The 26,420-nt window shown below is 41.6% G+C and overlaps 1 protein-coding gene across 2 annotated transcripts in view; it reads right to left on the bottom strand.

Annotated features, from left to right (window-relative positions):
* The window catches only part of PCSK2 (proprotein convertase subtilisin/kexin type 2), a 194,883-nt gene that overhangs the window by 14,007 nt on the left and 154,456 nt on the right, over positions 1–26,420 (bottom strand). For both annotated transcript variants that reach the window (XM_050952128.1, XM_050952129.1), the window contains exons 8-9: positions 23,866–24,041; positions 1,296–1,511 (exon numbers count right to left, since the gene is read on the bottom strand). In XM_050952128.1, coding sequence (XP_050808085.1) covers positions 1,296–1,511; positions 23,866–24,041 — 392 coding nt within the window. The remainder of the gene's footprint in view (positions 1–1,295; positions 1,512–23,865; positions 24,042–26,420) is intronic.

Below are 26,420 nucleotides of genomic sequence, written 5' to 3' on the forward strand. Positions count from 1 at the left end.
AGGGAAATGTGACACAGCCTGCAAGCAAATTGCACAGTGATAGTCATGTATGTAATGTAGATCACTTCATGCATACAACTGACCCAATGAAATAAGTCAGTATTTTCAAACTCATACAACAGATCTAGGACAGTCCAGATTGTCTCTATACTCAGAACATGAAATAACTGGAAAATGTGTAGTATCTGTTGACAAACATTGACCTTTTTATTAAGACACCTGCCTGGCCCTTTTTAAATATCAGATCCCACCCTGGATGATCTGAAGACTGTTAAAGTAAGAGATGCCCCACCACACGCTAGCATACTGGGAGGAGCATGCTGTACCTTTCCAAGAGGTGGCATAGTGGAAACGTTCCTAGTGCACACCTGGAACTGTGAGGGATTGTACCCCTAGGGTGTGAAGCTCCACTCTCCCTCAACATGGGCCTGCACCTATCAGGTATAATCTGACACCTAATGTGTCATCTTTGGAGCAGGCTCCATCTTCTGTTTTGTACAGCACCTCACACAATGGATTCCTGATCCAGGCCTGGGGCTCCTAGGTGTTACTACAATGCTAATAATAAATAAATAATAATAATAGATCACTGTTGAATTAAACAATGGGAATTTGCGATGCAAATGTCAAGGTTGTTTATTTAGAGTTTTACACACATTAAAAAGGAGCTTTAATCCTTTGCTCTAGAGGCTTCTTAAGCTATTAAATAAACAACCATTTCTGTAACCACACTCCTAGACCAAATCTCTCAGGAAAAACACTAACCAGACGGGCAAAAAGCGAGAATATGCAGAAACCACCCAGGAAGCTTGACAATATTCCATATTTCACTACTACTTTGCCCTGAACTTGTTTCATTATCAACCTTATTCTGCCAAACCTACACAGGGTTACAGACAAATTGGCAATGACTATATTAGCCTAAAATTGGAGGTGATGTGTTATGCTGGGGATTTCAACTCTTCGTTATCATGCAATTACACAAAGAAAGTCTGCCTGGGAATTAAAAATTCTGAGGACATATGAATAAATAAGACCTAGCTTCACTTTCCAAGTTGTATTCCGATAACTAGGGAACAACACCTACATGCAGCCATAAAACACGGAAGCTCATTGCTGCTTTCAATATTGACCTCTCATCTCATCAGCTGGCAGTTTGGGCATTGTTGGGTATTGTGAATGAGAAAATATTATTTTAACAAAGGAACATCTGCTGCTCCTAAGCAGAAAATGATGCGTACAGACGTGTGTGAGTGTAGGGAGCAGGACAACAGCACAATAATATCTGCACTCACCACACCAGCTTCGGGATTTCTCTTCCTCCCATTGCTGAACGTGGAGGCCAACGTCGAAGAGCAGCTTTCATCATACAGAGCTGTCCGGCCGTCATTAATAGCAGAATTGATGGAGATAGTCCACATGCTTGATGCATAGCCGTCACAGTTACAATCATCATAGCTGCCACCATCTCCAGAGGCCCAGACGTAGATGCTTCCCTTGCCGCCACGGCCCTGTGGAAAAGAAATTGAGTCTGTCAGGTTAAATTATGAATTCAAACATGAAGCAAGGCATCCATCTGTCAAAGAGAAAACAAGCCCTAGATAAATGTGCATCAGTAGCAAGCTGAAAGTGCATGGACTGCTGCAGACTTTAAAAATCCAGTTAACCGTTAATCACAGCCTGTTCTGCAATCTTTTATGTGCAGAGTGTTCTCATTTATCATTTTGTTTGCTTGGCACACCAAAGGTTTCTGTGCTAAGACATTTTATGGATTCATTAGAACCTGGAGTTGATATCAGGCACTAAGCACTATGGAGACATAAGAATACAAGAACGGCCATACTGGGTGAAACCAAAGGTCCATCTAGCCCAGTATCCTGTCTTCAGACAGTGGCCACTGCCAGGTACCCCCGAGGGAATGAACAGAGCAGGTAATCATCAAGTGACCCATCCCCTGTCATCTATTCCCAGCTTCTGGCAAACAGAGGCTAGGGACACCATTCCTGCCAATCCTGGCTAATAGCCATTGATGGACCTATTCTCCATGAATTTATCTAGTTCTTTTTTGAACTCTGTTATAGTCTTGGCCTTCACAACATCCTCTGGCAAGGAGTTCCACAGGTCGTCTGTGAAAAAATACTTCCTTTTGTTTGTTTTAATATTGCTGCCTATTAATTTCATTTGGTGACCCCTACTTCTTCTGTTATGAGAAGGAGTAAATAACACTTCCTTAGTTACTTTCTCCACATCAGTCATGATTTTATAAACCTCTTAGCTGTCTCTTTTCCAAGCTGAAAAGTTCCATTCTTATTAACCTTTCCTCATATGGCAGCCGTTCCATACCTTAATAATTTTTGTTTCCCTTCTCCTAACCTTTTCCAATTCCAATATATCTTTTTTCAGATGGGGGCGACCACAATACACACAGTATTCATGATGTGGGCATACCATGGATTTATATAGAGTCAACAAGATATTTTCTATCTTATTAAGAAAGTGATAGATAAGGATTCCCAACATTCTGTTTGCTTTTTTGACTGCCACTGCACATTGAGTAGATGTTTTTCAGAGAATCATCCACAAGGTCTCCAAGATCTCTTTCTTGAGTGGTAACAGATAATTTAGACCCCATCATTTTGTATGTGTAGTTGGGATGATGTTTTCCTATGTGCATTACTTTGCATTTATCAATATTGAATTTCATCTGCCATTTTGTTGCCCAGTCATCCAGTTTTGTGAGATCCTTTTGTAGCTCTCTGCAGTTTGCTTGGGACTTAACTATCTTGAGTAGTTTTGTATCATCTGCAGATTTTGCCACCCCACTGCTTACCACTTTTTCCAGATCGTTAAAATAGATATACTATTCATTTAACTGACCAGGTTTATAAGGTACACTTAAGGTCTGAGTGTGGCTGGAAAACCATGTAAAACTGTCACCACTTTCTTTGCTCAATAGATTGGCTCCCTGGGCATATTTTACTCATGTCTGTTTGTTTTACTGACCAAACTAGCTTGAATTACTGATATTGCTATAGAACCAATACCGCTATGAGAGTAACAATCATCAACAACAGAAAGCACCTCCCAACTCCCCTTATGAAAATGAAGACATGATGGATGGAACCCTCTCAGTAGCTAAAGGAAAAGAAAGTAGTATCCTCCCACATACTCCATGCAACCAGGAAGAGGAAGGGGTTATTTCAGCAGCTTACCCCAAGAAAAGAGGGGTCAGGGCTGAATAGAGAAATGTTCTGACAGAGTCTTGAAACCTTCAATGAAATCTTGGCTACATTGAAGTCAATAACAAAATTCTCATTACCGTCACTGAAGATTTTACCCTTGTGAGTTTTAATCTTAATCCCCCACCCCCATTTATTTCTGATAATATAAAAGGGAGTAAGAACACAGCTTAATATCTAGCTCTCGGATATGTGTGCAGTGCTGAAGGTTACGAAAACTACCTAGCAAATGTGATCTGGAAGTCATGGAGCACATAAATACAGCCCCCTACAATGTCATTTTAAGAAAGTATGTTCTCTGACAGTACTTGATATCAAATCCCATTTCACAGCAGTGCCTCATATCTTTTATCATAACACAGTGGATGATGCAACTTCATTATTTTTAAACGAGTTGGCAAATAGCATTATAATTCACTGATATCACAGTGGGATTTCTGCTGTTAGGATGTATTTCTTCTCTGGAGAAGAACTCTTGTAATAAAGATTATGGCACCAGATAGCTTATTTAAACCAGCCTAAAGGTACCCATATAGACTCGAGGTTTAAACTAGGTTTGACGGGGACAGGTGAGCAAACCTCACAGGTAAGTGGGGAACAAGACCTGGGAGATGGGTTGGAAACAGGAGGGAGCACGGGCTATAATGGCAGAGAGAAAGGAGGGTCAGGGCAAAGCTGGGAGGCAAGATCAAACCAGTATCTTAGATGCCTATATACAAATGCAAGAAGTATGGGTAATAAGCAGGAAGAACTGGAAGTGCTAATAAATAAATACAACTATGACATTGTTGGCATTACTGAAACTTGGTGGGATAATACACACGACTGGAATGTTGGTGTGGATGGGTATAGTTTGCTCAGGAAGGATAGACAAAGGAAAAAGGGAGGAGGTGTTGCCTTATATATTAAAAATGTACACATTTGGACTGAGGTGGAGATGGACATAGGAGATGGAAGTGTTGCGAGTCTCTGGGTTAGGCTAAAAGGGGTAAAAAACAGGGGTGATGTCGTGCTGGGAGTCTACTACAGGCCACCTAATCAGGTGGAAGAGGTGGATGAGGCTTTTTTCAATCAACTAACAAAATCATCCAAAGCCCAAGATTTGGTGGTGATGGGGGACTTCAACTATCCAGATATATTTTGGGAAAATAACACCGCGGGGCACAGACTATCCAATAGGTTCCTGGACTGCATTGCAGACAACTTTTTATTTCAGAAGGTTGAAAAAGCTACTGGGGGAAAGCTGTTCTAGACTTGATTTTAACAAATAGGGAGGAACTCGTTGAGAATTTGAAAGTAGAAGGAAGCTTGGGTGGAAGTGATCATGAAATCATAGAGTTTGCAATTCTAAGGAAGGGTAGAAGGGAGTACAGCAAAATAGAGACAATGGATTTCAGGAAGGTGGATTTTGGTAAGCTCAGAGAGCTGATAGGTAAGGTCCCATGGGAATCAAGACTGAGGGGAAAAACAACTGAGGAGAGTTGGCAGTTTTTCAAAGGGACGCTATTAAGGGCCCAAAAGCAAGCTATTCCGATGGTTAGGAAAGATAGAAAATGTGGCCAAAGACCACCTTGGATTAACCACGAGATCTTGCGTGATCTACAAAATAAAAAGGCGTCATATAAAAAATGGAAACTAGGTCAGATCACAAAGGACGAATATAGGCAAATAACACAGAAATGCAGAGGCAAGATTAGAAAGACAAAGGCACAAAATGAGCTCAAACTACCTATGGGAATAAAGGGAAACAAGAAGACTTTTTATCAATACATTAGAAGCAAGAGGAAGACCAAGGACAGGGTAGGCTCACTGCTCAGTGAGGAGGGGGAAACAGTAACGGGAGACTTGGAAATGGCAGAGATGCTTAATGACTTCTTTGTTTCGGTCTTCACTGAGAAGTCTGAAGGAATGTCTAGTATAGTGAATGCTAACGGGAAGAGGGTAGGTTTAGAAGATAAAATAAAAAAAGAGCATGTAAAAAATCACTTAGAAAAGTTAGATGCCTGCAAGTCACCAGGACCTGATGAAATGCATCCTAGAATACTCAAGGAGTTAATAGAGGAAGTATCTGAGCCTCTAGCTATTATCTTTGGGAAATCATGGGAGACGGGGGAGATTCCAGAAGACTGGAAGGGGGCAAATATAGTGCCCATCTATAAAAAGAGAAATAAAAACAACCCAGGAAACTACAGACCAGTTAGTTTAACTTCTGTGCCAGGGAAGATAATGGAGCAGATAATTAAAGAAATCATCTGCAAACACTTGGAAGGTGGTAAGGTGATAGGGAATAGCCAGCATGGATTTGTAAAGAACAAATCGTGTCAAACTAATCTGATAACATTCTTTGATAGGATAACGAGCCTTATGGATAAGGGAGAAGCGGTGGATGTGATATACCTAGACTTTAGTAAGGCATTTGATTCGGTCTCGCATGATATCCTTATAGATAAACTAGGAAAGTACAATTTAGATGGGGCTACTATAAGGTGGGTGCATAACTGGCTGGATAACCGTACTCAGAGAGTAGTTATTAATGGCTCTCAATCCTGCTGGAAAGGTATAACAAGTGGGGTTCCGCAGGGGTCTGTTTTGGGACCGGCTCTGTTCAATATCTTCATCAATGATTTAGATGTTGGCATAGAAAGTACGCTTATTAAGTTTGCGGACGATACCAAACTGGGAGGGATTGCAACTGCTTTGGAGGACAGGGTCAAAATTCAAAACGATCTGGACAAATTGGAGAAATGGTCTGAGGTAAACAGGATGAAGTTTAATAAAGATAAATGCAAAGTGCTCCACTTAGGAAGGAACAATCAGTTTCACACATACAGAATGGGAAGAGACTTCTAGGAAGGAGTATGGCAGAAAGAGATCTAGGGGTCATAGTGGACCACAAGCTTAATATGAGTCAACAGTGTGATACTGTTGCAAAAAAAGCAAACGTGATTCTGGGATGCATTAACAGGTGTGTTGTAAACAAGACACGAGAAGTCATTCTTCCGCTCTACTCTGCGCTGGTTAGGCCTCAACTGGAGTATTGTGTCCAGTTCTGGGCGCCGCATTTCAAGAAAGATGTGGAGAAATTGGAGAGGGTCCAGAGAAGAGCAACAAGAATGATTAAAGGTCTTGAGAACATGACCTATGAAGGAAGGCTGAAGGAATTGAGTTTGTTTAGTTTGGAAAAGAGAAGACTGAGAGGGGACATGATAGCAGTTTTCAGGTATCTAAAAGGGTGTCATCAGGAAGAGGGAGAAAACTTGTTCACCTTAGCCTCCAATGATAGAACAAGAAGCAATGGGCTTAAACTGCAGCAAGGGAGATTTAGGTTGGACATTAGGAAAAAGTTCCTAACTGTCAGGGTAGTTAAACACTGGAATAGATTGCCTAGGGAAGTTGTGGAATCTCCATCTCTGGAGATATTTAAGAGTATGTTAGATAAATGTCTATTAAGGATGGTCTAGACAGTATTTGGTCCTGCCATGAGGGCAGGGGACTGGACTCGATGACCTCTCAAGGTCCCTTCCAGTCCTAGAGTCTATGAGGTCAGTCATTTTAGATATAAGTATCTGGATATAGTGTTGTAAAATGTATGCTGTAAGAACAAAAGCTAAGGGACATGGGCTTGTATCTGTCCAACAAGTGATTCTTTAAAAGCAAAGCATCAAAATAAGATGCTTTTTTCTTCCATTTTAAAATATCCCATTTGACTTGTAGCTGTAGATTTGGGGAAAAGAAGAAACAGGGACCCAGTATCCTAAAGTAAGTGCTTGCCAGAAGGCAATGCTTCCTCTCTGTGGTGAGATTATGTTTGGTAATACCCCAAAACTATTCCCAATGATGGCATTGAGATGGCCTTTGGTCTTAGCAGTATTAGTATAAAGAACACCTTCCTTCTAAATTCGCAGGACTGCACTTTTAATTGGATATTAATAGTGATGTTATACTTTAGCCAGTTTGCTAACTCCGGAGATGGAAGAGTAAGTGAGGCTAGGCAGTATTTTTGTACTAGGAATAGAAGATAGCAGTCACTAATCTCCATGGCTCCTTGTTAACTTCCCTGTATTTAAATACATCTTTCATTGGGATAATTAAAAAGGGATTCTTCTATCACATTAGCAAAAGTTTGTGAAACATTAATACAGTGTAGAAGACTAAATCACATAAATAAAATAAACAAGGTGATAAGTGCAAGCAGCAGAGTATAAGGCTATACAGTGCTGGTTGGGACAGGTTCCTAAAAATAATTCATTTATATAAATATTAAATGCCCCGAGTTATCATCTTCTAGGAACAAGTAAACAATTTTTAGAATTCAAAAAAGTAACTCCCTCATCACATTCTCCCCAATTCTCTTACATTTTTCTCACTTCTCTATTCTAGCTAGGACTGGAAACAGAAGTGCACAAACACCGTGGGAAAGGCTTTAATAGCCCAAATAAAGGACTGGACATCTCCTCAGAAATCCTGTTCTTTTGAGATTTCCACCCCAATGTGGCAGATTTCAGAGGTTCAGTTGGCCAAGGGAAACTTTTGGTTAATTATTTGAATATTTCAAGTTCTCCTCTTATTAGTGAAGATACTAAAGCTGATCAAAACGTGCATAATAAAACCAGGAAACAGGAAAACTGGAGGAAATTTATCCAGTCTGGGGCTTAATTACAAATCTGTCTAATGCTGAGGGCCTCCTTTTGAAGTCCGGACTCTCACATGTGACACATGAATATACTCACACTAATCCCATTAACGCTAATGGTAAGTGTTACTCAACATGGGGAAACATGGCAGACTCAGGCCATGAACAGAGTAGGAGTAAGTAAATGCTGAACATAACCGAGATACCAGAGGGAGCTTGGAGAAAGACACGAAGAGAAGAGAAAAGAACAAGGAGACAGTGGAGCTGTTACATTTTTGTATGTTTGTTTCACTCAGATTCCTGCTCGTTTCCCCAGAAAATACAGCTGGGAGTTTAGCTTCCAGATTTGTGGCTCTTCTGAATCCAAAACTCAAATTGGGAGTTGAGGGTGAATCAGTGTGGACTTGGCACAGGTATAACAGACGTCTAAAGGACACTGTTCATTCCAAGTATACTGAAATGCAATACAGGGGCACATACAAAACATGGAATGTTGGTGGCGGCTGCTGTACTATTTTAAAACAATATCTAGCTGAAGAAACCAACAAGTTGCCTATCTGTAATCTTGTGTATACACTACCAGTTAAAATAGGCATGGCTTGCCCACTGTGTAACTATGTTTTCCATTTTAACTGTTGCTTTGTGGAGCTCATACTTTTCAGAAAACTCCCTTTACTGTTGTCTAGCTAGCTAGACTGTTGGGTAACACTGCAGGCTAATTATTGAAATAGCTCCTTAAATAAAACTCTTGAGATGTCTCTTTATTACTGCAGTACACACAGTGTTAATAGTAGTGTCCAGGGGCCCCAGTCATGGAGTAGGACCCCACTGTGCTGAGCATTGTAGAAGCAGAGAACAAAAGGATAGCCCCTCCTACTAAAACCTTACAATCCAGCTATAAGGCCAAGTCTATGCTATAAACCAGAGGTGGCCAAACTTACTGGTACTCGAAGCCACATACGACAGTCTTCAGAAGTCCGAGAGCCAGAGCGCACCTGCTGGGAGCTGGGACTTGGGGCTTCAATCCCGCTCCTGCTGAAGCCCCGAACTCCGGCAGGTGTGCGTCATAAGCCTGAAGCCCTGAGACCCTTCTCCCCACTGGAGAGAAGCTCCTACCCCACTAGCCCTCTGCAAGGCAGAGGTTCCGAGCTCCTCCCCTCCCCGATCTGGGTAGGTGGCGAATACAGGGGTGGAGGGGGCTTGCGAGCCACACTTTCATGCAAGTCACAATTTGGCCACCCCTGATATAAACTTACATTGGTATAACTATATCTGTCACGGGTATGAAAAATCCACGCCCCCGAGCGACACAGTTATACCAACCTAACTCCCCGTGTAGATAGCTGTATTGATGGGAGAAGTGCTACCACTGCTCACTGAGGTGGATTAACTATGCCACTGCAGCATTTTTAGTGAAGCCCTGCCCTAAGAGACAACTGGTAGATACAGACAGATGGGGATGTACAAGGACACAATGTGACAATACTAGTCTCAGCACACCAATTGCCTCACTTTGTCAAGAATGTTTTAGAATCCATGGCAAAAGAGTTTTAAGAAGGGACTTGAAGGACAACGTGATGGTTTCAAAAGTTCACAGGCAATTTCTCCCAGGTGTGAGGGGCAGTATGGGGAGAAAATGTGAAGGTTCATCTTTGACAAGTATAAGAAAAACATCATGCAGTTTGAAATTGTTTTCTGTCAAGAAACAGAATTTGTCATTGGGTTTTCTTTTTCTTTTTCCTTTTCATGTTATAACTGTTTGTACAGATTTTTTCTTTCTTCCCCTTGAAAGAGGAAATATTTTGGAATCTCCTGTATAATTTAATTGTAATTTTTGTCCCTACCATAGAGCTAGGTAGGATGGTTTTTAAAAAAAAAGAGGATGATATCACTCGTTATCAAATTCTAGCTTTTGGAGTCCTTTCCGTAGGCCCTTATGACATTTCCACAGGACTACATTTGTTTCATTCCTGTTAAATTCCATACTGCTTTCCCATAAGAGAAAGTACATTTCTTTCTCTTCTAGTGTTGTAGTTAAGGTTAATGCTTTTATATTGAACTCTATAAACATTTAAATAAGAATAAATACTAGCCATGTCTTTAAACAACAACTGTTAATTACATTCAACAGGGCTGTATTGTTACCCATGAGACAACGTGGCTAGAACATGTTGCCCTGCCTGAATGCTTTTTACCAAATTGTTCTGTGCAAGTGACACATCAAACATCTTCCTATCACTCCTCAGACTAAGGTCTGAATCCTCCTGTCCTACATGCAAAGAGCAATCTGGAATCCTGCATCCAGCTGGAATAGTGACATGTCTTTATAGATCAGGTCCTGTTTGGTGCTGGCTAGTTCAAGGGCCTGGACTGCCAGGTCTCTCCTACTAGGGCCTAATCTCCATCCCTTAGTGAAAAGGTTTCAATATGAGTTTCAGATTTGGATCATACCTGCCTTAACAAGTGCTTTTGTCTCCAGTGATCAGTTTCTAGATTGGATTAGAATCCATAATATAGACAACATTTCATAGCAAGAATTATACAGCCTAATATAAGGCGCATGTGCGTATGGTTTCCCATTACAGCCTACAGCTATGTCCTTAGTGCTATATGCAAGGAAATCCATCACTGCATCCTTTAGAAAGGACTCAACTATAGCCCTTTGATTTGTCTCCTGAATTATTTATACATTAATTCCGTTAACAACAGAATTTATCCTTCCTGCAAGCACATTCCTGCAAGTATTTCATACATGCAATGCTCTTTGACCAGAAAGGGTGTCCTGCCTATGGAGTTTGAAGGCACAGGCCATATCTTACTGAATCACAACAGGTGACTCAGACTTCCCTGCCCACTGAAAGCTTTTCTCTGAAGTGTTAATATAATTGTTACTATTTAATAATTGATATTTTTCTTTAATTAAACAAATAAAAATAAACGTAATGGTCAAGCCATTGTCCATATCTAAAGACGGCATTCATATAAATGAAAACATACCTCAATTTAGTTCATATGTAAACACACACACAAACAGATCTCTCAGGAGTTATCTTCAATCAGGTAGGTCATTTGTAATATAAGAATGAATGAGTTGGTTTAGATAAAATATGAATGGAACTGAATTTTAGGCCAAAGCCTGTATCAAGCCTGAGGTTCAGAAGAGTTCAGATACTGTTTGCTCCCAATAATTGTTCATCTCCATATGCCAGTGCTCTGCTCAACTGTTGCAAATTGGCATAGCTATATTAAACCACACTGATGATGTGTATTCTTCACATCGTCCCACTTACTTCAGTGGGATCCCTTGTGAACTCTGGTGGTGTTTAATGTGAGTTAGGATATTTGAGTCTGGCCTTACATTTTGCAGGTAGTTTGCACCGTTCTAGTATTAATCACATTTGTAAAATTCATAACATTCATATTTCAAAAGTAATCCCCCATCAGTGGTTTTGAAACACCTTAGATTATTAACAGAGAAAGGATTTTAAAACATCTCATTTAAATTTCACCACTTAAAGTATTAATTTTTTCCCCAATCAGACCATGCTATAAATATGGGCCTGTCGGTTTCATTTTTGCATTCTCATGCATTAGTTGAGTGCTGGTTTTTTGTTTCAGTCACCGAAGGGAAATAGCTCCACTCCAATGTTTTCACTTAAAACAAAGTGCACCAAATTAATGAAAATATTTTGCACTAAGGTTTTGCATTACAAACCGAATGGAATCAAAACTGAATTGGTCCTGTGCCTTTAAACCAATAATTTAAATCCAAAAGATGAAACATGCAAATCAAGGACCTAACTACATTACCAAAATTCCTATGTTGGGGCACTGTGTTGCAACATGGTAACGTTCTCTCCCTGTTCCAGCAGTAGCTGGGTCTTGTCTTTGTGGATAAGAAAAAGAGTTCAACTGCCCAAACTGTCAACTTTACCAGTGGTAATTAAATCAATGGAGTAACATCAGATTTACAGCAGTGTAACAGAGCATGGAATTTGGCCTCAGACATGCAGCACAGTTCTCTAAAGTTACAATAAAGTTTTATCTTAACTTATACAAACAAGACAAAACCCACGATTACAACCCATAGCTCTGACACTATAAAAGCTGTAGTAGTACGTTGGTCCTAAATTTAAAAGCAAATTAGCAAGACTTCCTTTGAAAAAGTGCTAATACACAAGACTGATGTATCTCAAACTAATTTCTTGATGCCCATTAAATTACTGAGTTGAGTAGGTGGTAGTAGGAATAGCTAAATTTGATAAAATTATTGCTCTCAACCTTCACCTTCCAACAAAAGAAGTGCAATTTCCATAGCACTGGATGGGGGAAAATGAGAAATAATTTCTTGCATGTTTAATATTCTCACAGCTTCTTTCACTGGAGAACCCAATTACACTGACATGATTAGCTTATAAATTCTTACTATTTCTCCCCTGGCAGTTTCTACTCTCACAGCATTTTCTTAGGTAAAACCACATTATGGGGGCACTAAAATATTCACCAGTAGTGGAGGAATCGATAACATATTGTATAGTCTGGCTGAGCAGGCCAAAGCTAAATAAGTTATTTCAAGCCATGACCTATCCTTTAGCACACAATAATATAAAAAATCCTAAATGATAAAAATGCAATAGGCAGAGACTGGCTGTTCTGATTACTTTTTTCAGTCTCTTAAATTCAAACAGCTGAAGCTGGAAGACTGAAGCAGCAAGAAAAAAGCAGCCTCTTGGACGCACTCATAAAACGGGGACATATCAGAAAACTTCTAGATTGCAACTGTGGCCTATATTTTGGACTAGAATCAGCCCTAGTTCAGAGGACTTCACCTGGTTTAACTCTGGGTGCAATGTCCAGGAGAGTTGTGCTATGCCAAGTATCCCATCTGGCTCACCCCCAGCCAGTGCAGCCCCCAAAGTAGGCAAGAACTGGCCCAAAAGGGAGCATCTCATCTTGCAAGACGTCTAGTCAACCATGACCTTTATATACCTATCTATCCATCCATGATATCTGCCACTCAATGCTGTGTCTAGGTGTGGTGGTTAGTGCTGACCACTCCTCCTTCCGTATGAGTGCCTAATGGGTCAGCTGATCAATCTCGAATCTATTGGACTGATCTTTAATTCCATCCCCTTTTTCTTTTTTCTGTGCTCCATATCTGCGTTAATATTTATCCTTCAGTTTGGGTTGAAATCCTGCCCTAACTCACCAAAGAGATGGGTGTGCTCATGCCTATATGTCCATGTGTGCACAGCAGCATGTAGAGGTGAGGGTTGAGGACCCCTTTTGCCGATGCAGGTTAAGAAAGCTCAGCAGGCAACATGCTCAGCTATGCACCTTACTGTAGATCCACAGAGAGGCAGCACGTGTCCTTTCTCACTAAACCCCAGCTTCTGCTGCTGATCACAGATGTGGACAGGAAGGCTAGAGGTCTGCACTGCAAGTCAGATGGCAATGTCCCTTGTAGCACTGGGAGAGAAAGTGTATTAGCCTGGCCCCTTTTTTAATGCTCAAGCGAGTGCCAAGGAGTGTAACCTGTCTTGCTCCTGGCAAGGGTGGTTGGGGAGACAAAGCTCCCTGTGCATCTTCCCCTCCAGCCCAAAGTACTTGTGCACGACAGGACAGAATTTTACCCTTATTCTGTTGTGGTCTTTTATTTAGGCACATAGGAATTGCCATACTGGATCAGACCCATGGTCCATGGACTAGCCCAATACCCCTTGGCAGACAGTGGCCAGCATCAGATGCTTCAGAGGAAAGTGAAAGAACCCCACAGTAAGCAGCTGTGTGATAATCTGTCCACCCCCCACTCCCACAGTGTTCATCCTGGTTTCTCATGGTTAGAGATGACTTAAACCTTGAAATCTTGCTTCCCCTCCAATCATGCTGTACCTGTTTTGCAAAAAGGTGTTTCCTAGACAGTGTAATTTAGATCATGCTCTATGTTCTCACCTGTCTATATGTGTAAAACGCATGCTTGTACTAATTGTCAGCTTTTGCTGAGGTTTAAAATGTATGAAATTTAATCCAATTTTTATTCTATATATTCTGCTAACTCAATAATTAGTTTATTTAGTATTTATTATGTTATTTCCCTTTCTGCTGATAGTAATGACAGTTGGTGGACTGGTCCTACAAGCCTACTGATTTCTAGTAAGTGCCGCCAACTCCCATGAAGAACGGCCTACCAGAGTGCAATCAAGAACAGGGAGGGCACAGATTCATTCTGCACAACAGCCCAGATCCATTTACACTAGCATTATTGTTATTCTTCTTTGATATTTGTATTACAATAGCAACTAAGAAACCAACTCTGGATCACGGTCTCATTGTGCCAGGCCAAACAAATAACAACAGGCTGTCTTGCCCCCAAATGCTTACAGTCTGAGAGACAGATTCTGCCACCCTTTCTTATGCTGCATAGTACCTTACTTGTGGAGTAAAGTGCATCTTGGTGTGAGTAAAGTTACAGGAATCTGTCCCGTGATTACAACAGGCTGCAAGAATGAATGAGTGTAACAAACAGAAGGGAGAAGGCCAAGCGAAACAACAAGCGTGTTGTGTACACGTTAACACAGCAGTTTTGAGTCACTTCTTTCCTAGCCATCAGATAAAAGGAACAAAAAATGAGATAAGCATGAGAGATCTCTGCCATTATCCCAATCTAGCCATTATCAGGTGACATTTTACTGCAGAGATCACAGCAGAAGGAGGTGTGGAGGAAGGATTTTAAGGAGGATATGGCAGCATGTGCTGGGGAATTCTCATGAATGTCTTTTCTCCTTGAATTTATTTCCAAGTTGCAGTGGCAACAGGATGAATATTACTTGTGCCTGTCAATTTACTTAATTTTATATTCCTAACAAAAAACCCCATTACACCACATATCACTCCTGATTATTTATTTTCATTTATTGCATCAGAGAGAAGGATATTAAACTTGCTGTGCGCAGGGGTTCTATTATCTTAAGTTTCTTTCCAGGACGTTGCAAGTATCATTTTCAGTTTAATAGCACATTTAAATTCTTGACAGGTCCCTGACTCAATGCCAACCTTTCAGCTCTCATCATTTATTTATCAGTTACTATCCTAGTGTCTGAGAATCATGCCCTGGACTGCATGTTTATTCATCTTCGAGTCTATAAAAAACATATGACTTTGCTTTTTGATCAGTATTGTACCATTCCGAAAATAGTCACAAATGTAGATTTCAGATTGTAGGAGAACGAAAGAAAGAAAGAACGAAAGAAAGAACTTCAGGCCTGACATTGAAATGTATTTAATGTAGCATTTAGCATATAGTAAGGCACCTAAAAGGATTTTCAAAACATCTAAGCAAGTTAGGCCCTTAACACCCATTGCAATCATGTAAAGCTGCCTAAATACCTTTTGAAAATCTGGCCCTCGGAGCAAAAAAACCAAAACAAACCCCAAACGCCCCATATTAATGCAACATTGCAACAAAGAACGGGACGGCACAAAAGTCAGGCTATGCAAAAACAAATATAGGCCCCAGTCCTCAGAAGCGCTGAAGGAGAGCAGAGCACAGTTGAGAGCTGTGTGCATAACTTCCTTTGTGCTCCACTGATCACACTGCTGGCTGTGTGCTACACTGCTGCCCCAGAGCAAGCAGGATCTCAGCCGTCAGACTGCTCTAATTGATGCCAGCCTCCAATTGCCCCTGGAGCAACTATGGCAACTGGAGACCACTGAAGCACAGAGAAGCCCTGACCATATCCCCCTTTCCCTAGTCACAGTCTCAAAAGATGATCCTATACCGGCTCTATATCTTCAGATGATCCAGCCAACACTGGGATGATCTTCCCAGAGCAGCGCCTGAATGCAGTTGAGGATCAGGGTTATAATTTGCCCCACTGAGCATGAATATGATTACACATGATGGTGCTTTATTACACCCATGGGAACAGAAACTTCAAATGTCCTAACTTGGGTGCATTTATGCTCTCAGTCTTATTGTTGCCTTACTGTACCGTTTTACAATGAATTTCCCTAATACTTTGCTCATACACTGATCCAATAGCACTTCTCTGAAGCTAGGCCCCTCAGGGCACTGAGTGGATAATCACACATCAGGTGTGCAGAGGAGACAGTTTGCTAATGCCTATCATTTGGATTTCAAACCAAATTTCTCTGGGCCTGATCCAAAGACCACTAATGCCACAAGAATGTTCCCAATAACTTCAATCTATCTAAAGTACTTACCTGGCTCCCATCACTGCAGTATCTGAGTGCCTCACAGACTATAATGTATTTATCCTCAGAGTACCCTGTGAGGTAGAGAAGTATTGTTATCCTCACTTACAGATTGGGATCTGAGACACAGAGGGTATGTCTACACTGCAAAGTAAGCTAGGGTTGGAACTCGGGCTCAAGCCTAACCCCCCTTCCATCTACACATAAATCATGCTAACTCAGGGATGAGACCCAGGGTCCCAGGAGTGGAAGATCCATGCCTGACTCAAGTCAGGACTTAGGGTTCAAGCTCTATTGCTGTGCAGAGCATACACATCCCCACTGGACTTGTGCTCTGGGAGTCCACGAAAAGTATCCCACAATCCCACAAGCTGACTTTCTTTCTCTTCTAGACAGTCAAGTTTGGTGGACAGTCAAGTTTTCCCATACTGCACCTTGAACGAAGGGCAAGAGAGGCCATATTTTGGGAGGGTGTTAGGAAGTCTGGGATTTGGGCAGTTGCACTCAGGCCCACGTAATGCAGTGTAGATGCTGCTGCCCCAGGCTGGGACGCAGGGTTCAGCAATTCCTAATCAGAGGTTAGAAAGGAGTGTAGACACTTGAGTCCTAGGTTAACAACTACCTTGAGTTTGAGTAACCCTAGGCTTACTTTGCAGTGTAGACATACCCTCAGGGGCTAAGGGACTTACCCAGCATCACAAAGAGAACCTGTGATAGTGCAGGGAATTGATGCTAAGTCTCCCAGTTCCCAGGCTAGCATGCTAGCCCCTGAATCATCCTGCTGTGGGCTTTGAAGAATAACCTATACACATAAGGAGCTGGAAGTTTTAAAAAGAAGCTTCATCAAGCATATGAACTTGAAATTTGCTGATAGGATGCCCAGCAGCAGCAAACACGTTGGGTTCCTTCTAATATCATATGAGTGCCTTAGGATTCAGTTCTCCACCACGTTCAAGCAAAGCTGTATAAGCAGCACAGAGTGAAGCAGATTGGCCAAGTGTTTTCTTGCCAGGAAAGCATTTGCAATACGCATGAATACTGTCCTACCCTGGAGGGGTCTACCTTTCGCACTGTAATAAGACAAAGAAACTGAGGGTGTTAATGCACAGAATGAAGTAGATTTCACCAAAGAAATACAGAGTTCTGCTTTTCACCTTCCTCAGTCACCTTCCCAAACATCAATTTGCACCAGTCTGATTTAAAGAGGTGAAAATGGAATTTATGTACCATAGCAGAGAGAAAGAGCTGAGGGTCAAACAATAAACTTTGCATTCACAAAAACATTCTCTTTGCCTGCATGTTCAGTATCACGGACTCCGCAGCACAAGAGCTTAGAGCAGTGGAGGGCCACCTGCGGCTCGCGGGCTGCACACGGCCCATCAAGGTAATCCACTGGCAAGACAGTTTGTTTACATTGACCATCCGCAGGCACAGCCACCTGCAGCTCCCAGTGGCTGCGGTTTGCCGTTCCCAGCCAACGGGAGCTGCAGGAAGCCACTGACCGCAGGGATGTGCTGTTGAGTCTGATCCACAGCCTGCCACGGGACTGGTATCGTTACAAGACTCATGTTATGATCCTGGCTGCAGTCAGTCCCCATGCTGGATTTGGGGGCCAGCAGCATTCCATCCCAGCTCACCAGGTCATTATGTAGCACAGTAGTCTCTGTGCTGGGCACAGTGCCCAGGGCCTGGTCAAAATCATCCTAAAATGGGCATGTTGCTGGAGAGTTGCCCTTGGTGCAATTTTATTCTGGGTCTTTTTTTAGCATCTTAATTTGTTCCCTGCACTGATCACCAGTCTAGAAAATCTGCAGAGCTACCAGCTTTTTAGCTATCTGCTGGTATGCGTGGTCACTCCTTGTGATTTTGCTGAAGTCCACCGGCTTACTGGCCTCGCCCCACAGATTCACCAAAATCTGGCTGTGCTCTTGCGACCAGGAAGTAGATCTCTTTGCAAAAAGCTTCTTCTGACCGGTCTCCATTGAGAACCCTGCAGACTCTCAGATAGTGTGCTTGCAGACCAGTGTTCAGCAGACAATGGGTTAACTCTGAGCTGAACTGCTGCCATTTGCAGGGGTGCTGGAACAATTTGTATAGTGAGAGTGCTGAGAGCCATTTAGCCAAATTGTAAACCCTGTATGTGATGGAAACTACTTCATGCCAGGGGGTGTGACAGCACCCCCAGCACTCCTAGTTCCAGCACCTATTCCATTTGCAAAGGGAATTATGGCTGCCATTTGCAATAGAGTGCAATAGACTGCATCACAGATTGTTGGCATAGAGAGAACCAAGAAAGTTGCCCCCAGGAACTCTGGGATACGTCCAGAAGACTTCTGGGACCAGAGTGAAGCCAGGTCTTTGTGCATGCAGGAAAGCAACAGGGCTCTGACCCTAGGTCCCAGCTTAACACAGGCTCAGACCCTCCAGCCCTGCAGGGTCCTTGGAACCTAGGTCCAAGCCTTAGGTTAACACAATTGATGTATGGACGCGAGGGGGGATAGGCTTGCTCCCGGGGTCAAGCCCTGGATTACATTGTTGTGCAGACATAACCACAGAGATACTTGTGCGAGAAGCAAATGGGAGGAACAAGCTGGCAAAGAAGAGGTGGCGGGGACGCTGTGAAATGAAAGAAGAACAGATAAGTAGTTAGAGGCAGAGTTAAGCAAGGCTTGGAAGGTTAAGCAGAACAAGAAGCTTGAATCTGATGAAATGGAGAAGAGGTGGCCAGTGGAGGGAGTCAGGCCCTGATTCAGCAAAACACATAAGCAATTTAGGTTTATTCAGATTGCCATGAAGCATAGAAACCCCAGTGCTATTGTACTAGGTGCAGTGCAGACATAACAAAAAGAGCTCACAATCTAAGTATAAGACCAGAGATAGCAGGTGGATACAGCAGGGGAGCACAAAGGAACAACAAAATGATACTGTTCAGTATGAGAAGAGCTGGCACAGCACACTATGGTCACAGCTGCCTATGCCCTGAATTCAACTGGACATATGTCCCAGCAAAGTGAATAAATGAATTGCTGAACTGGGCCTTCAAAAAGAGAAGCAACATAATCTAAATGGCAAGCAAGGCAGATGGTGTTAGCAGCTGCATTTTGTATGCACTAGATGCTGAGAAAAACAGAGAAGATCAGATTCCCCCAGATACTGTGATCAGCACACCTTGGATAGGAATATTTTGATAAGTTCAGCAGCTGCTAAACTTGACACTAGAAGCATTTGTAGCTAAATATTCCAGGAAGACTGGGGAGCTTAGCTGACTTACAAATTCAGCAGGCTGATAACATACATCGTATAGGTAGATATGTCCTGTTATTATTTTCAATGTAAAATACTAGAAACAAATATTGATTCCAGACCATAAGCTCTTCAGGAAAAAGACTGTGTCTTCCTTTGTAGCATTCAGCAATGAGTATATGTTGAGTGTAACAATATTACTCAATAGTGTTAGGCAACAGAATTGTTTTTATATAGTGTCTCAGTTTATTCCTTCCTCTGTGTAAATTCTATGAACGTCAGCTGGACGTGTACTGAGACTCCTTTCACACTGATTTTGAAATTTGCAATGACATAGGAAGGCACATAATTTGAAAGTGGCAGTGCACCATGTCCCTATGTAGCAATTATGTTTTTTTAAAGGGAACTGCTCTCCTGTTTCAGAGGGAAACAAATATAAAAAAATCGGATATGCCCAATGCTCTGATGCTTGGACTGTGTAGAGATAAAGAACCAGAAGGGAAAAAAAATCTGTTCTTGTACGTTCCACAGCCATAAAGCAGGTGTGATGCCAGTATAAATCCACAAAACAAATTAAGGCATATTGTGATATGATAGCAAGTTAATTAAAAGCTCTTTAAATACCACAAAACTGCACAAATGGAGACTACAAATTCAAATCTGTTTCTCTTGAGAACATAAGATACCTCTATTAAGACTAGCTCACATTCCCTTGCCAGGATTATTAGTGCCTTTTCTGTCACTTTTAGATTCGTTCTGCATGTGAATGTTATAATAGAAAAGTTCCAGCCCTGTCCTCGTCTCCTAAGGGCCTGATTCTGCTCCCATTGACTTCAGTGGGAGTACAATCAGACGTGAAGACAGTTAATATTTTCCCAGAGGACTTTGATACACTGACCTGGATCCCTGAAGATATTAGTCTGTTATTTAAATAATAGTCAGCATACCACAAATAAAAGTTACCGTCCCAAAACAAGGGAATGGTAGAGGATCAGGGAAGCCTTTGCTGAAATGTTGGGTAGCTTGCTAAGGTGAAACCACATAGCAGGCTAGTGCAATTCTTACTGTTAATGAAGGATTGTTACAATAACAGTGCTATGCATGCCCACTACAGTGTCAACCATTTGTGAACTAGTATTCATTTTATCAATGTGCATTTTATCTCTTTATTCACTTTCTAAAATATTCATACATAGAAAAGAATCTGCCTTTCATTTATTTATTTTTTTTCCTAAAATGCCACCCTGGTGAGCCTGATTTAGATACTGCAAATATATGTAACAGTCACAGTTTTAAAAATGCATTAACAGCACAGGACCAGACCCTCAGCTGATGTAAGCTGGATTCAATGGAGCTTACAGCCACCAAGGATCAGGCCCACAGAGTCTTGTAATATTTGTACAATAGACTGACTAGATTCAAAGGAAATCTCTAACAAGTTTGCTTGAGTTATTTGAGCATGTTGCTGAATTTACAGCAAGAGTGAGACAGTGCCTATAATTCATCTGCTCAGGGCAAATCACCATAAACTGTGGATTCAAGAAAGCTTTACTACCTACAACAGTTCTTTTAATTACCATGTCCCAAACCATGGTACACTGAATGTACTGTTCTGAGGACCGTAGTGGAGGCAAGGCGGGAAGGAAATCCTTCAGCTGGAAAATGAATAATTACAGAGCTACCACACAAAATCTCCCAAGATTTACTGGGGAAGTTCAAAGAGGTTTACCATAAATACACTGTGTACAATCAACTCAGGGGAGAGGAGTCACTCCATACAGCACTGAGGGCAAGTTTGTTCAAACTAACTGGACTGTGCTAAGGAGATGGAGACAGGTAAACACATTTCACTCCCTCTGTTCTTCTGCCCTAAAAACATTCTGAACCTTCTACCACTTCCTGACGTCTCTCTCTTTTCCTCCAGATCCAGATCTTTTTCTCCCCATTCCATCCATCCTTCCATCTTCCTCTCCACTTCCTCTTCCTTGTAAGCCTTCCCTCCTATTCTTCCACCTTCGCTCCCTCTCTACCACAGCACTTCCTCTCAGAAAACAAACCTACTCAAAACTCTTGGGATCAAATCCCTTCCATGTTCTGCTCACCTTCTTTCTGCCACCAGTTCACCTCCTTTCTGCCGTACACCATATGCTGGTTCCTCCCCGACCTCTCTCCAGATAACAAGCTCCACCCCTTGTTGGTTCCCAGCCCAGTAGAACTGGGTGTACGAAACCTCATTGTGTGGTTGAGGGGCCAGGAAGGGTTTCCAGGAGAAAGGGGTTACATGAGTGGGACTCACTACTCTGTCCAATGGTTCCAAACCACCTTTTCTCCTCATCGCTGGAGGTCCACTCCAGTCCAAAACACCTCCAGTCCAGCCCCCTTCTGAGCTACACAAAAACACAGAAAGCAGCCACTTCCCACATCTCACCGAGGAACTAGGCTATTCAGACATAACTATTAGCTTTATCAGCAATTATTCACCTAGGTGCCTGTACGGCTAAAAATACCAGCCCCTAATTTTGATCAGAGATAGGAACTGACGGACTGAAATAAGCAGAAGATGGTTTTGTAAGTGTGAAAGTAGATATGCTGCATAATCCCTTGCATTACAATGCAGTACAACTCTAATCTCTACAGCTGTAGCCCACTGTGCCTGATAGAGCTAAATAATGCATGAAATGCTTAGCTAGAACACTAAGGGCCACTGAGGTCACTGGGAGTGTTTCCAGTTACTTCAATGAGCTTTGTACCAGCTCTTAATAATACGGAAAGAGAAATGAAGAGGCACAGACAAGACAAGCGTGCTGGTTCACGCTCCAAATTCCCATTCCATGAGAAATTTTAGAATTTGTTTTCATTCTGATTCAGAACAAAAATATTTTTGAAATTTCTCCTGGAATTGAACTTACAAAAAAAATAATAATTTGGAATTTCAAAATGTTTTGAATTTTATTTTTGAATGTTAACATCTTTATTATTTTATGACACAGCAGCAGCAGCAGATAAAATGTATTACTTCTTTTTAAAATGTATTACTTCTATTAAGGGCAGCTGCTGCTAAACTTTGATCTAGAAACAGATAAGATGTTTCAATCAGTACTAAGTAGCAACTGTCTATTTTTAAATAAATAAAATAGGATATTTCAGCTATGATGTTATGCCTTATTAAGACAAGTCAGCAGTACATGTTATGTACTACTACTGACATGCCATGAAATAATGTAAAATAACACAAATAATAAAAAATAAATAAAATTCAAAATGAAATTTCAAAAATTGTCCAAAACAAAATTTCTGACAAAATTCTTTCAAAGTCCATCCCCCCAGGAACTTTAGTCAAAATCTACCATTTTTCAGAGCATTTCAATTTAAATGAAAATAGCATTTTTTGTCAGGAAAAAAAAAAGGAGAACAGTTTACAGATCAGAACTGAAAATAGATGCCGAGCTGATTCTAGTTCCATAATAACAATGACAATGAGATGTACGTACCATCCCATTAGTATAAACAGTAGCTCTGATTTCCCCTCAGCATTTGATCCTCCTGAAGACTCTTAGTCATAGAATCATAGACTATTAGGGTTGGAAGGGACCTCAGGAGATCATCTAGTCCAACCCCCTGCTCCAAGCAGGACCAATCCCCAGATTTTTACCCCAGTTCCCTTAATGGCCCCCTCAGGGATTGAACTCACAACCCTGGGTTTAGTAGGCCAATGCTCAAACCCCTGAGCTATCGCTCCCCACCCCCCCTGTCAATTCACTTTTGCTCCCTATCCACTTCTCTGTAGCTGCAGTCTCATCTCCTTGCTCTGCCTCTCCAGTCAGTTCTTTCCCTAATCAGTACTGATACATGCTCATAGCTAATGCTCACCTTCCTGCTTATATCTGGCCCAACGATGGGAAGAAAGAGACATCTGAGAAGCAGATCACGAGAAGGGGGATTAAAGAATGATTCTAGCATGGAGGAGGTGAGTTTATGTCCAGGGGATCGGAGATTAAAACCCCAATGGCCACAATGCAATCACTGTGCATCACCTCTGCGATGAGGTTTATCTATAAATGACTGAAAGACAGTACAACTTCAAAATGTGATAATGAATCTGGTGAGACACAGAAAGGGCCAGAGTTGTGCCACCTTTACAGATCACATGGCTTGTGTTGGAAGACATCGAGACACAATGATCGGAGAGGTCTTTTACATTTTGACTGTGATCCCATATGATAGAACAGAACAAACACATGCCACTCGATTTAGAGCAAGATTGAGATTTTAATGTAGACAAACTGTGTCCTGAGACCAGGGAATAAATATATGCAAACACTGGTGCTGCAGAAGGAACCACCTGCAGTGCAGACCATGGCAAAGATTTGTGAGCAATAAATCTACAACTGGGACAGCGTGACATAATCAGATTGCGTTCTGCAATGTTCCTAAGTGATTTGCAGAGTTTTGACCTACCCACCTGCAGTGCTTTCAATGCCCAGTGTGTGTCAGCAATACAGTCATCTTCCCCAGTGTGTTTAACAGAAACATTACCTTGTTCACACCATCTGCCATGGCTTGCAAAGTTAGTTCTCTAGGTCCATCCACAGTCTTTCCATTATCAGTTGGCCCCCAGCTGGCACTATATATATCTATGACTTGCGGCATGTGACTGATAGAAGAAGCCTCAATAATATCTGTCATAAAAGGCTGGTCCAGCATTCGGATACCTGTTGATGTAATCAACGTAAAAATGAATTATGAATTGCCAAAGACAGGATATAGGCTCAGAATCTGATTTATACCTGCAGTTTCAGGCATTACAGCCCACTGGTTATCTTAGTTCCACAATAATTTTGTATGGAAAGTTCACATTCCAGTCTGTACAACAGAGTGTTATCATCAAACCATACATCTATAGCAATGAAGTGGGGGCACAGAAAGGAGCGAGTGGTTTATTATGGATTCTACTAATGAACTTTGCAGTTATACAGCACCTTTCATCAACGCCGGCTCTACTGTTTTCGCCGCCCCAAGCAGCATGCCGAATTGCCGCCGGGGACAGCAGGGGCAGTCCGTGTGCCGTTAGGGCAGCATGCGTGTTTCCACGCAGCAATGCGGCGGCAGCTTCCGTCTTCAGCTGGAAGACAGAAGCTGCACCGCTGCGGACAGCTGAACATAGAAGCTGCTGCCGAATTGCCACCGCCACGGAAATGCATGTGCTGCCCTAAGGGCACACGGACTGCCCCAGCTGTCCGCAGTGGCAATTCGGCGCGCTGCTTGGGGGCAAAAACACATGGACTGCCGCCCCTTGCAGACTGCTGACCCAAGCACCTTCTTGGGATGCTGGTGCCTGGAGTCGGCCCTGCCTTTCATCCAAGTGTTTCCAAATACATTAAGAAACAATTAAGCTTCACACACTCTGTAAGGAAAGAGTAATTACACATGTTTTACAGATGGGGAAGTTGAGACAGAAATCGTGTGATCTGATCACGATCATAAAGTCAGTCAGTGGAAAATTCAAGGACTAGAGCACAAAACTCTTACACAGCACTCTCCCCTAACCATTAAATCACATTATATACTTCATTCATCTCCCAACAGGTTTTCCCTTGTCTTTCTCCACAATATGGGATAGTGTTTATAATCAGAAAGGAGAGGGAAATCTACAAATGTCTTATATGGAAATAATGACATCTGTACCTTTGTACACATGTACAGAAGGGAAATGGCTCTCATACTGAATTCTTTTTTTGATAACTTCCAGTATAGGCTGATTTAATTTGTCTCTTAATTCCGACTCCAACCAAGTCAAAGAGTATGACGATTTGAGCAACATAAGCCTTTCTGGGGACAACACTAAATCATGATTCATTATAAACCCAAACACAGGCCAGGCTGAGGGTTAGAGACCTTTCATTGAGTCTTGCCTGAGACTAATCTGGAATGGTTTAAAGTAAACTCATTCCATGTATGGCTTTGGGTGGGAACTCATTAGTTTTCAATGTTTTAAACTAGGAATGGCCTGGAACAACAACAAAAAAAACATACAGCTGGGTGGGAAACAGATTTCCTGTCCCTCAAAATATTCTCAACCAGGCACTAAAGTTGAAATCTTGAAAACCTGGAAAAAATTGGTTGAGGTCAAACAAAACTTTTTATTTCCATAATTGTGAAATGTTTCATTTTGATTTTGACCATTTTTTATTTAAAAAAAATAGAATTAGCTTAATTGTTTTAACAAATAGTTGTTTTGAACTGGAAAACTGGATTTTCTCATGTCTGAAATGCTGGCGTGAACATTTTGACAATTTTAAAACTTTTTTTTTTCAAAAATGTTTCAAGTTGAACCATTTTGTTTTCAACAAAATTGGCGTTCTCTGAAACTCAGGGTTTGAGATCCCGCATACACTCAAAGAAGCAAAGGCTGGCATGAATGTCTGTGAACTGAAACTGCTGAATTTCACAGACAATGACAAGAGAGTGCCCAGACAGAGCTAAAATGTGAGGATATGACTTCAATACAAAAAAGCGGGATCAAAGGTAAAAAAGTTAGGAGCCAGATCGTCAGCTGGCTGTGACGTCCTACGCCACTTTACATCTGTTGAGGATGGGACCCAGAGATATGTTGTAAACATGTCAGCTTCCTCCAGAGGTTTGATGGATTTACTGATTTCCACTGGCCCCTTGGTGGTGCTATAGACCTCAGTAATAAACCAGAGCCTCTCTCAGTTTAGAAACATGGGATGTTGTTTGCCTTAAAATAAATGTATCTCAATATGGAATTTTGTTAGGAAATTGACAAGTGTGGTAGCTTGTTGCAGCTTCGTAGGACATTAGTACAGCCCAAGGGCTTTGCTATACAGCTTATAAATAACTGACTTGAAGTTAGAGAGTTGCATGAATAGTAGAGATAGCCCTGAACCGAATGGATGCAAATGTGGGTGTTCAATATCAGAATATAAATGCTGTGTTCTGTGCCCTTCTTTGATCAATGTGTGTAATTACTGAACAATGGTGACAATGGTCCCTTCTCAATGCAATGCTACATATAAATTTGAACTTCATGTCTCACTGACTGCAGAAACTAGAACAATAACACCATTCCT

Source organism: Gopherus flavomarginatus, chromosome 4 (genome assembly GCF_025201925.1).
Source record: "Gopherus flavomarginatus isolate rGopFla2 chromosome 4, rGopFla2.mat.asm, whole genome shotgun sequence".
NCBI lineage: Eukaryota > Metazoa > Chordata > Testudines > Testudinidae > Gopherus > Gopherus flavomarginatus.